The sequence below is a fragment of the Fundulus heteroclitus genome, chromosome 10 (genome assembly GCF_011125445.2).
Source record: "Fundulus heteroclitus isolate FHET01 chromosome 10, MU-UCD_Fhet_4.1, whole genome shotgun sequence".
Classification (NCBI taxonomy): domain Eukaryota; kingdom Metazoa; phylum Chordata; class Actinopteri; order Cyprinodontiformes; family Fundulidae; genus Fundulus; species Fundulus heteroclitus.
Genome location: NC_046370.1, coordinates 13,065,238 through 13,082,004, shown reverse-complemented (window position 1 = coordinate 13,082,004; position 16,767 = coordinate 13,065,238). Strand labels below are relative to the sequence as shown.

General features: G+C 39.4%; 3 protein-coding genes across 4 annotated transcripts; all 3 read right to left on the bottom strand.

The window, feature by feature from the left end:
- Positions 1-1,049: 1,049 nt before the first annotated feature.
- LOC105926430 (DELTA-stichotoxin-Hcr4a) lies at positions 1,050-2,062 on the bottom strand. Of its 2 annotated transcripts, none has more exons than XM_036142044.1 (3): positions 1,898-2,062; positions 1,675-1,800; positions 1,050-1,586 (listed from the first exon to the last, which is right to left on the bottom strand). In XM_036142044.1, exons 2-3 carry the CDS (start codon positions 1,776-1,778, stop codon positions 1,136-1,138), a joined length of 555 nt encoding a protein of 184 aa, XP_035997937.1. In that variant the 5' UTR covers positions 1,779-1,800; positions 1,898-2,062; the 3' UTR covers positions 1,050-1,135. The 2 variants fall into 2 exon arrangements, with proteins under 2 accessions (XP_035997937.1, XP_012718194.2); XM_012862740.3 differs by having other exon boundaries at positions 1,892-2,058.
- A 309-nt stretch (positions 2,063-2,371) lies between these two features.
- LOC105926415 (DELTA-stichotoxin-Hmg2b) lies at positions 2,372-3,901 on the bottom strand. Its single transcript, XM_012862726.3, has 3 exons — positions 3,778-3,901; positions 3,495-3,622; positions 2,372-2,911 (listed from the first exon to the last, which is right to left on the bottom strand). Exons 2-3 carry the CDS (start codon positions 3,596-3,598, stop codon positions 2,482-2,484), a joined length of 534 nt encoding a protein of 177 aa, XP_012718180.2. The 5' UTR covers positions 3,599-3,622; positions 3,778-3,901; the 3' UTR covers positions 2,372-2,481.
- A 2,918-nt stretch (positions 3,902-6,819) lies between these two features.
- Positions 6,820-13,536, bottom strand: plaub (plasminogen activator, urokinase b). The gene is made up of 11 exons (XM_012862836.3): positions 13,414-13,536; positions 13,270-13,333; positions 13,094-13,198; positions 12,869-13,022; positions 10,932-11,029; positions 10,663-10,704; positions 10,379-10,577; positions 10,155-10,306; positions 9,234-9,374; positions 7,651-7,799; positions 6,820-7,560 (listed from the first exon to the last, which is right to left on the bottom strand). The coding sequence occupies exons 1-11, from the start codon at positions 13,477-13,479 to the stop codon at positions 7,363-7,365; spliced, it is 1,368 nt and encodes a 455-aa protein (XP_012718290.2). The 5' UTR covers positions 13,480-13,536; the 3' UTR covers positions 6,820-7,362.
- Positions 13,537-16,767: the final 3,231 nt, after the last annotated feature.

Sequence of the window (16,767 nt, the reverse complement as noted above, 5' to 3'; positions counted from 1 at the left end):
CAAATAGTTTTTTGTTGCCAGTTATTTTTTTTGTCCGCATCATTTGAACATACAACTTTTGACCACTAGATGGAAGCCTTGACCTGTCTGTATGATGGTGTGCTCACTGTTTCACTTCCTTTAGTTTATTTAATGTAAACTTTGATTCCATTTTATTTTACCAATAGAATGAATAGTTGAATAAATAAACTTTAATCAAAACCTATGTGAGCGTTTCTCATCATCCAAAAGGGATTTTTGTTTGTAGAAAGGTGCTGATCTTGCACTTCAAAAATGACATGCAGCAATCACAGTTGTTATCTATAGGAAATAATAAAGCAACAGTATTGGATAAATGGACCATTTTACCATTATTTTCTTGAAATGCAATTAGGTAATTCAGTTGCACCCCGCCTCTCTCCCAGCTGGAGATAGGCACCAGCACCCCTCGCAACCCCAGCAGGGACTGTCGGAAAATGGATGGATGGATGGATAATTCAGTTGCAGAGGCTTAACTTCTAAAGGGTGGCTAAGGTTTTCAAGAGTGGATTAGGGATAGAGGTAAAACCTTATTTTCTCTACACAAAGTTATTCTTTTTTTATTTCTTGTTTAAATTGTTGACACTTTAGATAAAACTTGACCTTGAACGGTCATCATAATTTTGAGATTACGCTAATACTTCAATCAAAAGTAGTTCAAGTTCTTTGTTTTCTCTCAATCTAAGCATTTGCACATCTTTTGAATGTTAAGCAGGCAAGCATTTTTTCACAGATATGCCTGAAGCTGAAAAAGAACAAAATATAGATTGATGGCAAAGTTTGGTTTGCCTTAAACTGGCTGTTGATACGGTATTTTTTGTTAGGCTTGATTTCTTATAATTTAATACCACTGGAGATAATGAAAGGTAACACTAAAAGCATTTGTTTATCGTTGCTTTTTCTTTTTTTTTTTTTCTTTTAAATGCTCATGAATAGACTACAGATATCACCGATGTTCACGGATATGAACCTGTTCAACTTGTTTTTTTTTTTTTTCATTTTTCCTTTGGTAACAATTAATACAACTGTTGTTTTGAGTAATTGTGCTTTTATTGCATGAACAGGAGTTATACAAACACAGGCTTACACAGAGCTGAGCATGTCTAACATCAACTACTCAGTTAGACTGCTGTGCCATTTGGGAGAAAAGCTTGTCCCAGATCTCCACCTTCATAATGGACTTGCCCATGGGGCTCATGGTGGCCTTGATTTCAAGGCTGTTGCCGTCAAAGTTGAGCCCACAGCCGCTGGCCTCCTGCCGGACAAAGCTCTTCTGCTCCTTGTTGTAGTACATCTCTTTGTAGAGGCTCTCGTTGCATTCTTTGCCCTGGTCGTAGATGCCCACAGCGAACCAGTTTTTGTACATGTTCATGTCATACGGCACAGAGAACATTAATGCAACTATCTCCCTGGCACTGTTGGCTCCACGCCTAAACAGCTCGTAGGTCAGGACACCTACAGCCCCCGTGGGTTTGGCGGAGATTTTGGAAAAGTTGCAGACTTCGGTCTTCAGTGGGCGGACAGTGGGCTGGGGAGGGCTGCTGACGCAACCACTGTCCAGGAAAACCCTTTTTATACAGAAACAAACATTGCAAGAAAATAAGATTCATTTACTTCAGGCATAGCAATTTAAACATGCACCTATATTGTACTTACTTGGGGTTAATGAGGCAGTATTCGTTTGTCAGGTTGGTGATCTCGATGGTGACATTTCTTCTGCTTGTGAGGTTGGCAGCCAAAGACTCTGCTGATTCACTCATTGTGTTATCTTTGAATGTTTAACTGTCGATCAAAGTTACATGTAGCCATTAATAATCAATGCGCTGATCTGAAAAGAGCTTCTCAGTAAGTTCGGGAAACAAGAAGAGCTTACCTGCCCCTGCCACTGGTATGTCTCTCACTCGAGCAATGCCGAATTTGAATCCCAGGCTTCGGTGTTCAGGTGAATCTTGCAGGGGAATGTGAGAACACCCACATTGTCTCCACCCTCAGCAGAGTCCCACGGACGGCCCCTCCCAGTCTCAGACTTCATGGATCAGGCATGTCTAGGGAAGCATGAAGACAGGCGTTGGACCCAAGTGCAGTTTTTCTTGTTCAAACGTATTTTGGTTTGTTGAGCTTTAATTGCAGTGACGCCCTCACATACTGGAAATTTTCCACTAAAACCACACCTTTTTTTTTGTCTACTACTTTGTTTTTTTTTGTTTTTTTTTTCTATTTTCATGGTGATCCTCCCTGGCAACATGTCTGCAAAGCGCGCTGCTTCTGATTTTGATTGCTCTGCAGTTTGCATTTCTTGGTAAGTTTTCCTCAAAGAAGGAAGGATTTTCAATGAAGCAAAGATGACAAGAGGTGGATTAGAATGTATTTTTTTTATTTATTCAAAGTACCCACAATGACAGGAATAATCAACAAGGACTGCCAACCGTATGGTTTTCATTTTATTTGAACAATACAAACAATTCATCTGCCCATCTTGTCATACAGCTCCACTTTGATGATCGCCTTGCCCACATCTGACATGCAGGCCCTCACGTCCAGATCCCTGCCCTGGTAGACCAGGCCGGAGCCGTTGCCTTCTTGCCGCACAAAGTTGGTGAAATCCTTGCCCTTGTACATTGTGTCATACAGCTTCTCATCGCAAGGGCGCGTCTGCTCGAAGATGCCCACAGCAATCCAGTTCTTGTAGAAGTTGTAGTCGAACGGCACAGAGAACATGATGGCCATCAGGTCACTGCAGCGCCGGTCGCGCATGTTAAACAGCTCGTACGTCAGGACCCCCACGGCTCCGGACGCCGTGTTGTCATCCTTGATGAAGGAGCACACCTCGGTCTTGGTGGTGCGGACAGTGGGCTGCGGGGGACTAAATGGGAAGCCGCTCTCCATGTAAATCCTGCAAGAGAGGGGGAGGCAGCCATGAGCCATTTCATCAAGATAAAAAATATTATATAAGCAATTTATGAGCATTTTTTTTTTATGTTGGAAATGTTGCTTCTGACCTTACAGGCAAACTTTAAATTGCTAAGATTTGCTACAATAGCAACAATAAAGGCAAAACATTGAAAAGAAGTCAAGCAAAGGATGCAAATGAAAAATAAACACAAAACAATACAAAGTTTATATCAACCGTGCAGTGACATATTCTCAAGCTCTTGTTTTTGCTGACATATAAGATTTGTTGACAAAAGATAAGAGAAGATTCATTTATTGTCATTGCACTGAAGATTCAGGCAATAACCACAATACATTTACAATGCTTACATTGTTTATTCTGTTTTATGCATTTTTACAAATATACTTATATTTGTTTACAGCTCCAACGTGCAGAGTTGAAGTCAGGACATTACAGGTTTTCTATTTTCCGGTTACCTTGCGACCAAGCCTGAGTAATGAGGTTGCAAAATAACCCTGAAAAGATGTGTTTTAGGCGCAGAGATCACGAAGGAAGATTCTGCCACTCAGTCTGAGGCTCTTACTTTGGGTTGACGAGACAGTAAACAGCGCTGACATTGGTGATCTCCATGGTGCAGTTACGATTGGTGGTGAGGGTCACAGAGTGGGATTCTGCGGTCTCAGGCATGGTGGCGGCTTCTCAGGGAGGGCTCTAGGGGAACAGTTCAGGTGAGAGGTTCAGGTAGACGGCACCATTCATCACAGGTTATTCACAAAGAGCCCACAAGACGTTAATACCGAAATCTATTTGGTGTTTGACAAATACTCTGACAAATAGTGCATATATTTTTAAATAAAAGCACTTACTTCTGAGATGTGTAACTCGCGGGATGGCCAAGATTCCTCTGAAAAGAGATCTGAGTCTGGTTTGGAGACGAGCTCAAAGTCACTCCCTCTTAGACACGCCTGGTCTACAGGAAGGAGTGTTCCTGTGGCCCTGTGCTGCAGCACCCGGAACGTCACTTACAAACTGTATGGCTGCTGTGAGAGTTAGAAAGGAATAATGCATTTCAGTCATCGGGGCTCTTGTAGGACATTTCACAACAAACCAAGAAAGAAAAGCAAACAAATTGAGGTCAATGAAGTGACTAAAAAGTTAACATAAAAAGGTCAAATCAACATGTTATATATGGTGCAGATGGAGAAGAAGTTTTAACAGTGTAATAAATAAAAAGTCTTATTTGTAACAATAATGCTGCACGTTTCAGGTAATAAGTGTGAAACGACTTGCCCTGAAGGTTGGCAGCAACTGAAAGAAAATACTCTGCGCCCCACCCAAAACATCCAGGGACAAAGCTGTGAAGCTACAGTTATCCAGACTGGTTTGTCTGGTGATGAATTCAGGTTTTTTTTGTTTGTTCTTTTACGGTGAGAGTAACCTTGTTTAATCACAAATGAATCACAAATCATGAAAACTACTCCATTCTTTTAAATGTTTGAAGGACTTATGTGGTGTGGGTGCAGGGGCATGTTCCTGCGTGCACAGACCATAAGTCAGGAAGGTAAAGAGTCACTGGTTCAGTTGCCCATCAAACATGTTCTGCGTTCATGGAAACTTTTAGGTTCCTCTGCAAGCACCGCAGTTACAGAGAGGCTCACAAATAAAGAGAAAAATCCAGAATGACCAGAGAAACAAGCAAAGCAGCAGCACAAGCAAGTGGACTTACAACTGATGCAACACCTGCATAGAGAAAAGACACAAACAACAAAAAAAGAAATAACAGAAATTTCCATTACAAACATGAAAATATATGTATAAAAAACAGTAACAAAGTATATGCATAGAGACAAAAAGTAGATGAAAAGTAGTTGAGGACAGACGGCAAGGGATGCAAAAAAACACTCAAAGTTACACAAAGACAGAAACCAGAAAACAAGACAAACGTTTTCTAAATACCACAGAGTGCAGTAAAGCCATGACATAAAACAAAAGTCAGAATGCATTAGTTAAAGTAGTTTAACGGGAAAAATTATATCAGGGGATTTAAAATTGCTACAATGTAGCACAGTTAAAAGAACACAGAAAAAAACACAAGCAGCAAACCAAAGCTACAAAAAAAGAGCCCAAAGACCGATTCACAAACAAGAAAATGTCAATATGATAAAAATAAACACAAATTAATGACAATTTGTGAACAAATCAAATGTCTTTAAGTAATATTTGTCCACCTGCCCTGCAGACGTAGCTGAAAATATCTTCACCTGGAGGCAGAGATGAAGGGAAGTGACAAAGCCCAAAAACTCAGAAAAAAATGCTAGAACTTTGACATGAAATACAATTTAGAGAAAAGGTGTTATATAAGTAGTTTTTTTATGGTTTGCTCCCTCTCAGACTTTGTCATACTGGTTTTTGTTTTTTTTACAATCTTAGCGCCACCTTGTGGCTTGATAAGTTGTTTATTCGATCCCTTTCAGAAGTACATAAAATCCCACAAAGGTGCCCATCGTTTCTTGATTCAATGTATTTGAAATAATCCATTTGACTTTGTCTGTGAAAAGACCATTAACTCATCTTTCAAACAAAACAAAAACCTTCCCGAGAATATCTTTAACTTTAGTTTGCACAGAGTTATCAAAGAAGAACCACAAGGCTCGAGGTCCATTTAAAGAGTAAGTTGAATGCAAAAGGAACTAATAATAATAAGAAGAAGACGAAGAAGAAGAAGAAGAAGAAGATACCTACAGTATTTATACACAGGACTAAAACAATACACACACTTCCATTTGGTGAAATCTCATTCATGTAATACCTTCCCAATGTTATTCATGATGCTCAGCTGCATTTATCCATAAAGCCTGGTAAACCTGGTCAACTAGACATAAAAGCCCGGATAATTATTTTTCCGGGTATCAATTACAATAAGACAGAGGTTGTTGTTTCTTTTAATTGCATTTTAAAAGTATGTGTGGCCCCCTGCTTCTGCGCTTGTCCCGTCTCAACCAGTTGACTCTTATATCCAGGTTCTGGTTCTGTTAAAAGGGAGTGGTTCCTCTACACTGTCGCCACATGCTTCTTCAGGCTGACGAAGTGCATTGAGCAAAATAATCACTCAATATGCTGCTGTCCTGAGATAGGTAACTTCTCATCAGTTATTAAATCATCACTATAATGTTGATTTTTCTGTGTTATGTTTGGACTCAAATGGGTCTTAGCAAAGCATCCAGAAAGTCTTCACCGTGTTTCACTTTTTCCACATTTTATTGTGCTACAGCCTTGTTGGAAAATGGATTCAATTGATTTGTTCCCACATAATTCCACATGAAAGTGGTGGAAAGTCTGATTAAAATTTTGGCTGATTTAGTTGAAATAGAATAAAATAAATCTCACATGAATAACGTAGTATTCACAGCCTTAACTTTGTTTGTTTTTTAGTGTAGATTAACAATTTAGCCTTTTTTGCATTACGGACTGAAGATTGTCCATGGTGGAAAGACATTTAATGAGAGGTCCAGAAAATGTGTGCGATACTTTAAAATGCATGGTTCTTTTTCAAATATGTATTTTTTGTTTTGTTTGTTTGTTTTATGATATTCACTTTTAAAATCGCCTCTCATAACTCTCAACCTCAACTTGTTCCCATGTCCTGACGACGATGTCCCAATGTGACTGCACTAGCCCGACCCTTTAAGACTTGTTATACCTCGTTTTGACCACAAGATGGCGCAGTAATGCAACAAATTATTGAAAGTCCCAAATACTGCCAGCACACATCGCACTTCCTGATTAAGGCGTAAAATAAAATGTTAATTTTTTTTTTATCCCACATTTTGCTTTAAGTATAGCCTGTTACAAAACCCTTGAATGTCATAAATAAGTCATGATGAACATGTTAAATATATAGGCAACAGTGAAATATCATTGCAAAACTTTATTTTTTGAACTTAAAAAATAGACAATGAAGCAAAATTACAAACCGATTTTAAAAAAATTACAGAAATGTTCCCATTTTAAATTTCAGCAGAGGTTTAAAAGTTTAAACGAACACATTTTATTAGGGGTTTTTAGCTTTTTATAAATGAGAAAGGGATTTCGCCCTTTTTGTTTGTGCTTTGCTGGAAATGTTTAAAAGACAGTGGAAATACAACACTCAACCAAGTCACATTTTCACTCCTACAAGTGTTGATCAAATAGAAAATTTTATATAAAAAAGAAAACCCTAAGAAGATGTAAAGGTTTTCAGTCAAGCTTATACAGTACAATATTTGGGAGTTTAAGTTGATTTAGAGCTCAGAAATCCATATTTCTTTACCTCGTCAACAACAATTTATCTAGTACTCTCCAAACTGAGCTACCTATAACCACAGTATTGTGTGGGTAAGCTACTGACTGTCGATTCTTATACTGTACATCCCTGCTTCAGAAAATCAAAGCACCAGTTTCACAGCTTTAAATTATTTCTGAGGGAACATGGTTCCAGCAGTGATGGAGGGCAGACGTGTCTTTTCTGCTATCCATGTGTTGTAATTGGTGACTCTGGTGTAAACACCAGGTCTGTTTTCCTTTGCACATCCATCACCCCAGCTAATAATTCCAAAGAGGAAGAAGAGCCCGTTTGGGACTTCGCAGACCAGCGGCCCTCCTGAGTCCCCCTGTGAGACAGAGTCAGATAGCATTAAAGAGAACAAGCATTCTTATAGGTGGAAGAAAATGTGAAATCAGGCACAGGCATGTTCAAATACCTCACAGGCGTCTTGGCTCCAGTCAGGAAGCGCAGCACAAAACATGTTGTTATTGACCATATCTCCATAATAATCAGTCTGTCGACACACATCATCAGCGAGTATGTTCACCTGAGCTTCCCTGAGGTACTGAGACTTGTACCATAAACCTGCAAAAAAAAAAATGGAGTGGGTAAAACATGGTGCAAAAAAAACCTATATATTATTACAACAAAATACCTTTTGTTGTATTAATGTGCCTTGGTTTTAACCATTACTTTAAGTAATTTCCCCCTGGGATCATTAAAGTAAGTCTGAGTCTGAACATGCAGGCATGCAGAAAAGGCAACATGTTGTTTCCATCTGGACTGTGAGGTAGAACATTGAGGAAGATGGGACTCTCAAAACTGAGGTTCACCAGAAGCCCACATTCAGAGACCAAAATGTGCATTTTGATTCACATCACCCACTGTAACACAAACTCTCTGTTATCTGAACTCTGAGTTATCGGGCTTACAACATTCCCTCTGCCACAGAGGAGAACCAAAAAGAAAACAAGCACGTCGGGAAATCACTGCAGGCTTGTCGTTACCCAAAGTGGGTTGAATCAGCCAATAAAGCTGGCAGAAAAAAACTACGCGGCATCGAACACAGAGGTGAAAACAGAGAGACGCAAGAACATTATCATTCCATATGTGTCAGGAGTTTCAGAGAAACTCAGCAGAATTTTCTCCAAACACAAAATACTAGTATATTTCAAACCTAATAACACCCTCAGACAAAAACTGGTTCATCCCAAAGACAGAAAACCCAACCCACAGCTGAGTGGCGTTGTGTTTGGGGTCCAATGCAGCGAAACTAAACAACAGCTACATAAATGCATTGCACAGCACAGGAGGGTCCAGCAGCTCAGGGCCAGATTCAGCAGTCCGCCTGCACCTCAACAACAATGTGCTCACCTTTGACGACAATGCTGTCCAGATTTTGGGCAGAGAGAGCAGATGGTTTGAAAGAGGGGTGAAAGAAGACATCTTGGTCAAAAGAGAAAAGCCATAACTATACAGAGAGGGAGGACTGCGCTTCCAACTCCCCAGTGTTTACAGCTCGGTCCTCCAACACGTTCCAAAGAGATTACATCAGCAGTCTCATCATCATTCCAGTGACCAAGTACTTCAATCATACCGAGAACAGTTTCTGATGACCCTTGATAAGTAAATGCGCTTAGGAGGATGGGCCTCCATGTCCTTTAAAAACAGCAGTGCTCCAACTGCAGGTTGCTCAAGTACGAGCCACCAGAGTTGACCAAGACTCCTGGACAGGTGTCGAGACATTTTCAGAAAGAACTGAGCGAAAGTCCGGTTGCCTCCGATTTAAGCCTGTATGCTATACCTGAATGCACCAAATTAGTAGAGAATGACAAAAGGTGTGGCAACATGGAGGAGCTTGGACTCATTGGCAGCACCTAGCTACAGTGCTTCTTTCTCTCCTAAATTATAAGGACATTAAAAAAGGTGGAAATTCTTTTTTTTTTCCATGGCTGTTCCGGCAGTTTCATGAGGGGTGAGTGTTCAAATACGAAAGAATGTTTATGAAACTTTCTTCACCAAATTTCTCCTTCCCATATCCAGCAATGTCACAGGTGACCCCCGGCTGGAGGCTCTGCAGAGGCGGCGGCAGGCAGACTGTCTTCACCCAGTTGGTCTCTTCAGCGCACTTTCCATGTTTGGCCAGCAACTTCAGCAAAGCTAGGTGACATAAACACATTTATTAAAAAAAAATAAAAATAAAAAATCAGTGTTGAGGTTTACATCAAAATAAAAATATAAGACATAAACCAAATGCCACACTCATTGAAAGCCACTCTGGGGTACTTTAGTAAGTTAGTGGTTGAAACTATGACGATTGCTTCTTGATCCTAACCCTACAAAAGATGGCAAACTTTCTTCCAAACTTTCTTATCGGGGAGGGTTTTTGCTAGCCTCGTGAGACCATCCTGATCTCGCGAGCTTTCAAGGTTTCACTCGCAGATCAGTCTGGCTACTCTCCGTTAAAGAAAATTTGGAGCCGTTCACCAAACGAACGTCCAATCAGCGTTGGCTTTGAGGCGGGTTGAGGTGTGATGCAACGGGAAGCGCGACAGTTCAGTCTAAAGAACATGGCGGCTTCATCCGATGAAACTAGCGTTAGCGTGGCTATCGAGCAAGTTTTATCGGAATTACAGAGTATTTCTTTGCTGAGCTAACGAGCCTTTACCTGCAGCAGCAAGAGTAGCTTGGCTTGTGGTTGTGTTTTTGTCGTCGCTCTGTTACGAGCGACGACGAAGCATGTTGACGAGTACGTCATATGCTTCGTTGATCTGATTGGTTTATTTGGCCCGTCTATCACCAACATAGGCCAATCAGCTAACCAGTATTTTCCCCCCTTCCCAAAATTACTTCAACGGAAGGTTTCCAGATGGATATGCGAAGCAAATCTATCTGGCGGCGTCAGGTTAGGTTTTTACAACAAAGTAGATCTACTCATACCAATGTCGTTGTTGTAGTTTTGTTCACTGTTATTGAATCCTTCATGGATGACGATTTGCTCCACTCTGAAGGTTTGCTCCACAGTTGGGTCGCTCTCGTTGAGGGCATTTTTCCCCAGTGTGACGGAGAAGCGTCGATGCCTCGCCTGAGAGCTGAAAAACAAACAGACGATCTGTCATTTCCCGGCACCTGTTCTGCGTATTGTGAACGACACCGTGTCCTACCCTTCAGGGAAGCAGTGGGCGGCGGTGACGACCCAACAGGCAGATATCAGAGTGCCCCCGCAGCGGAAAACATTTTCCTTTGATTTGGTGCGCCAGAATATGGCAGCGATCCATGGGTGGGATTCCACAGCAGCAACTGTTCCACCCACGATCTTCATCTGCTTCCTGCTGCTCCGCTGACCACAGGTCTGTTCTGCGGCTTGGGAAAGAAACCAAATTCAAATCTGTTTTTCAGGACAAGCCAAAAAGAAAAATCTGAAAAGAAATATGCATCAGCAGCTCACGTGTTTGTGGCGTGGTGGGTGCAGCTGAAGGTGCAGGTGTAACTGCAAGATTGAAAAGGGTATTCAAAACCTGTGAAGCATGCATATGCAAGGAATGTATAAAACATTCCTTGAACATTTATAATCTATTGATATATTTTCCAAATCTTAATTTTTTTTTGTTATACTCTGTCAGCATTACAACAGCAAAGCCCTTCAGATCCCAGAATTACACCAAATCTGATGCAGGTGAATAGGAAATAGTCTCCTTTCAGGAAGAACACACTTACAGGAATCAACATCACAACGGGGGATGTCACAATATTCCTTCACCAGCTGGTAGGTTTTCCTGACGTAACACCATGGACGTAGTCTGTACTGAATATTTCTGAAAAAGAAACACCAGCAAGCACCAACAAACAATAAATATCTTTGGCTTCAAATTGGCATTGTGACTGTGAAGGTCATGTGAAAAACAGTCCTGCATAGGTCTTCCCAGGACGTTCTTATCAAAGTTTTGTTTACACAAGTGTCTATGTATGTGTATCGATAAATTCATAGTTTTGCGTCAGTTTGAAAGCAATTCAAACAGAAACATTTGAAACTCTAGTTTGAGTTTTCATAGTTGCTGATTGACGGCTTCTACCATTATGCATTGACGGAGGACATCACCTGACCTGCTGAGGCACCGTCTGTGCAGGAAGGAGCGCTACCGTAGGTCCTTCATCCCCAGTGCTGTTAGTTTGTTCCGTTCTACTTCATAACAACTTGTGTAATTTTTGCATACCTGCGTTGATTGCCAGTCTAGCATGGTCACCTCGTACACGTATGTCTAGACACGTTTATGTCTGTGTATATGTGTATGTATGTGTGCATGTTTCTGCATGTACATTTTAATTTGTTTTTGCTTCAATAAAGTCCTATCTTATCTCATTAACATAAGATGGTTAACCATTGCTACTTATGCCTAAAACTAGCGTTTGAGTCACAACAAATAAAGAGCTTTCATTTTATGCTTTTATTGTTGTGTAAATTTAAAAGCTTAAATAAATTTAAGAACTTGTTAATAATTGCCATTGATCTGAGCTATTGCCGCGTCCTACCTGTGCTAGCAATAAGAACATGTTGTTAGATTTTATGCTCCAATAACTTGAAAGATTTACAGCAACGTCATAAAATACATTTTTCATCTTGAAACGAAACAAATAATTAGCTGAGGGTACTTGACAAACCAAAATAATTAAACTAACCACTTCAGTCTACAGCTAATATTTAAATAACTTTAAAAGAAAAATATGCTTTTCAATTTATAGCGCTGTTCTAATTTTCAATTTTACAAAATATATTACCAGTATTATTAAGTATTTGGGATTGAAACTGTATCTTGAAGCAGAGGCAATTAAAATCTTTTATTAGCGGTTTTCGTTCTTATAACATAGTTTATTCTTAGTGAGGCTAACCCTAGTGAGATATATGGACCAACATTGCTTGGCCAAATATGATTTGCTATATACATGTTTCAACTTAAAAGCAAATTGTAAGACAATATCCATCATTATGCAGATGATACACAGTTACATTAATCCATAAAGCTTGATTACTCCAAACGTCCACTCCCATGGCATACTTTCCCAAGAGGAGGATTTGCTGCAAATTCATCATCTCGGAGCAATAGACTGGCCTTTCTAAGGCTGGTAATCTTTTATCAGGTTGCATTACAAACACAGTTACAGATGGGATCAAACTGGAATGTACATACCGGTAACTAGATTTGAATCTGCCCCTATCGTTGAATTGTATTGGTTCGATCAGATCATACAGCTTAATTGCTAATAAGACATGGACCTGTTTGTCTTGTGAAGTGTCTTCAGATGATATTTGTTGTTAATTACTGTTAATTATATAAACAGAATTAAATTAAAACTATGAATTTTGCAAATAAAGACAAGGGTGTAACTACAGACGTGCGGATAAGCTCCTGTATTTGACACATTTCCTACAAGAAGTGCTTCAGTGAGTCATGCCATTTATTCAAATATAGGAAGCTCACTCCAGTTTTGATGGATTGCCTCTTCTGTGTGTTACAAGTATGACTAATTGCATTACAAAGAACTATGAGTCTGTAACTTTCAAGGAAGGGTTAGAACACAATTTTCCTCATAAGAAACTAATAACATTATTGCTACGATGACAGAGAGGAAAGTTTAACTTTCACATAACAGACCACCTGCAGTAGTTGTGTCTTCCAGAGTGAAGATCTGAGGACAGGTAGCGATTCCTGATTTGTGAATCCCAGTTCTCACACGTTTTTCCGCTGACTGATTTCGAAACAGTGCCTCTGTAGTATAATCCGATCCCCTCAACACAGCTGTCACCTTTGGCTGTAACCACAGAAAGGTGATTAAAATGTGAAATGGTTTTATTTAAGTTTGCTTTAAAATCAGTTCCTCACCTGTTTCACAGTGTGTCCCAGTAAAGCCATCAAGGCATTCACAATACAAGTGTTTGCCAGTGACGAATGAAGGAACAGACCGTCCACCATTGAGACAGACCCCGTCTACGAGAGGAAATGGCGGACTTAATGCTTAGGAAACAATACCTGGACATTTTAATGATTCTTTTGCTCACCCAAAGAGTCGAAAGAGGAGAAGAAAACAGGCATTCTTCTCCTTTTACCATGCCTCCACAGGCCCTGAAAATATTTTATCAATCAATTACTGAAGAAAAAAAAAAGGAACGATTGAGTTCAGGTGAAAATAAAAGAGTCCTTACCGCCTCGGCTGTCGACAGAGCTGCCAGCAAACACAAGAAAACAGCAGAACTCATTGTGTTTATCATGCTTCTTGACTACAGAGGCTGAAATCCAAACAGACTCTGCATGAGTACGCTTGCAGAACGTTGTGTGTAAGCCCTAAGTTTTCTCAGCTTTATGCCTGGATGAGGCAGAACTCTGATTGGCTGACAGCTGTGTGGCAGCTGGCGGGCCTATTAGATTTTCTGGTGAAGAGATTGTTGTTTGCAAGGCTGCTGAATGAGTCACTGGTGTTGACCTACATAATTTCTTCTCAGGAATGATATTAAAGCTTTGGTATGTAGAAACAATCCTACAGCTGTTTAAATGTATAATGCAAAGATAATGGGCTGAATGAAAATGTAGGTTTGCCAATTAGGAAAGCACAAACTTAGGTTTATTTAGGTATCATAAGCATGGAGAATGTGGGCGCCTACACACTGTAGGGACAACTTGTTGGGTTTCTGTTACCACTCTGTGTACTAATAATGTCAACATTAGGAAGAAATAGTTTCACTCTTCTGGATAGCTGCATCCTTAATGTGCACAGACACTTATCTGAGAGAGATTGATGAAGGCGTCTTATTAAACTGGCACCTTTAACCTTATTAGGCAGCATCAGAGCGGTCAGCTTTAGGAGTTGTGAATAAAAGAATGTAAGTCAGGAAATTAAATCTCCATTTGAATATCAGTCACACTCAACATTGTTACAATATGTTGCAATAATATTCATTCACATGAACTCTTCCACATTTTGTCTGGTAAAAAACAGAAATCTCTGTGTAGTTTGCATTTTTGTTTTAAATAGACCAACACAAAATACTGTATGATTGCGAGTTGGGAGAAAAATAATTGTGTTCAACATTTAAAATAAAACAAAACGTTTGTTCTGAGGCCCCTAGATAAAATGCAGAGCAACCAATTGCCTTCATGTATCAACTCGTTAATAATCTCAATCAAAATCCTGTTGTTCTCCGAAGGCATCACAGGTGAATAAACTGCCTCATGGACATCAAGGAACACAGCTGCCAGGTAAGGGAGAAAGTTGGGGAGAAGTTTTAAACAAGGTTAGGTAGTAAAACAGTCCACCTGTAGAGTGCTGTTTATCATCTAAAAATGGGAAGAGTAGAGCTCAACTCCAAACCTTTTAAGCCAAGGCAATCTGGGCTAAACTGAGAGGCCAGATAAGGAAAACAATAAATCAGAGAAGGGGGGAAAAGGCCAACGGCAACTCTAGATGAGCTAAAGAGATCCGTATATTAGGTGGGAGAATCTGATAACAGTAAAACAGTCACGCACTCCTTAAATCCGTTCTTTATAATCCATGTAAAGTCTCATTAGCACCGTCTCGCAAGCTATACAGGGGAAACAGCAAGCACATTGATAAAGGTGCTCTGGTCAGATGGGACAAAAACTATGCCTTTTGCCTTATGTGCATAGCTGCTAGAGATATATACTAAAGATCCTGCAGCTGAATAAGGTGCTTCTGTAGAGTATTCACTCAGGGGAGCTGAATACATACAGTCATATTAAAAATAAGAATATTTTAAAAAGAATATTGCTAGTATATTTATTATATTTATTTCAGTAATTAAATTCACTAAGTGAAACACATTATATAGAGTAACACAGACTGATGATGTTTTAAGGCCTTTATTTATGTCATGATTTTTTTCTTCATAGCCAGCTAACAAAAACACAGCACATAAGATTAGAAAATTGCATCAGACCAATAAAAAAGCTAAATTTTTCATGCAGGATGGGGGCTTAATGAAAAAAAAGTACTGGCTTAAAGGGTGTTGTTTTTCTGCGAAAGGTATTTTTAATCTGACAAACAGGCCTCTTAGAAATGCATATTAATATTTATTAATATGCATTACTGGTGGCCTAGTGGTTAGAGTGGTGGCCTAGTGGTTAGAGCACAGAGCTTCGGTCCCAGAGGGTCTGAGTTTAACTCCCACAAGCTGCCTGCCATTCTGGGTCCCTGAGCTAGACCATTACCCCCAATTGCTCCCAGGTGCTGCACAGTGGCACCCCACTGCTTCCCAAGGGGATGGGTTAAGATGCAGAAGTGAATTTCTTCATTGTGAGATTAATAAAGTTCAATTTAATTATTATTGACTATAGGGGGAATATTTTTATTTACAAAAAAAAAACGATGTATAATTTTTCTTCTGCTTCACAATACCCTACTTTGTGTTGTCTCTGTAAACTATTGGCATTTTTGTATCAATGTGATAAAATGTGAAAAAGTTCAAGAAGTATTAATAGTTTTGCAAGACACCATATCTTTAGACTGTTGGAGTAGTCTAAAAAACTTCAAGAAGGCTACCAGAAAAACCCAAAAAACTAACTAAATAAAAAAAAATATTAACGTCCAAGGACAAATTACTCTTCTACCCTTTTCCTGCTGTAAAGAACTGACGGTTTAGAAAGAACAGAAGGAACAGCAGTTATTAACCATCAGAAAACAATTCAACTTCACATTGCTAGACAAATTAGTTTCAATTTGTATCATTTAAAAAATAATCCGTGAGTCCAATTTCAAAACTTCACTGGACGTCCCTTTTTTTCTCTTTCGTTGCTGTACGGCTCAGTGACATCATGGCGCCATCTACTGCCTGTTTTATGAATTAAGTTTTCTGCAGTTGAACTCACATGAGGAGGAAATGAAATATAATCTCTATTTAATGTTACATCAGCGTCCTTACATCAGCGTCCTTACACCAGCGATCGTGCCGGTGGTGGTGATGGACCGAATTATGAGGCGTGGCCAGTTTATCAAGACAGTCACGTGGTAACAGCTGAAGGTAAATATGTACATGAAGTATAACCCGGAAGTCTGCTCAGTAGGATCCTGCTCAGCAGATGTCGCTTTCAAGACCTGTCAGAATTATCACATAATTAGGCTGATAAAATAGTTTAATTAATGGACATGATAAAGGTACTGTTTGCCAGTGAAGCAAAGTCATTTCATAATAAATATATTAAGGCAATGTCATAATTTATATTTGAATGCTGTAATCATAATATAATCAAAATTTATATTTTAGCCTATTTATATTTAAATCACATTGTGTTTGTTTAACTCGTGACATTCTCCTTCTTATAAACATATGTTTTAATTTATTTCCTACTCTTTTTAATTATAATTATGTGAATTGGTTAATCTTTATTACTATTTGTGGTGTAGAGGTCTTGTGAGAGATGTTTCAATATAGTTGGTGGTTACTTTAATTAAATGTGTATCATTTCGGCTTATTTATTTATTCATTTATTTATTTATGTAATTTGAATGTGTGTGTTGCTTACAGAAGTGCTCTCACAACAGAAAA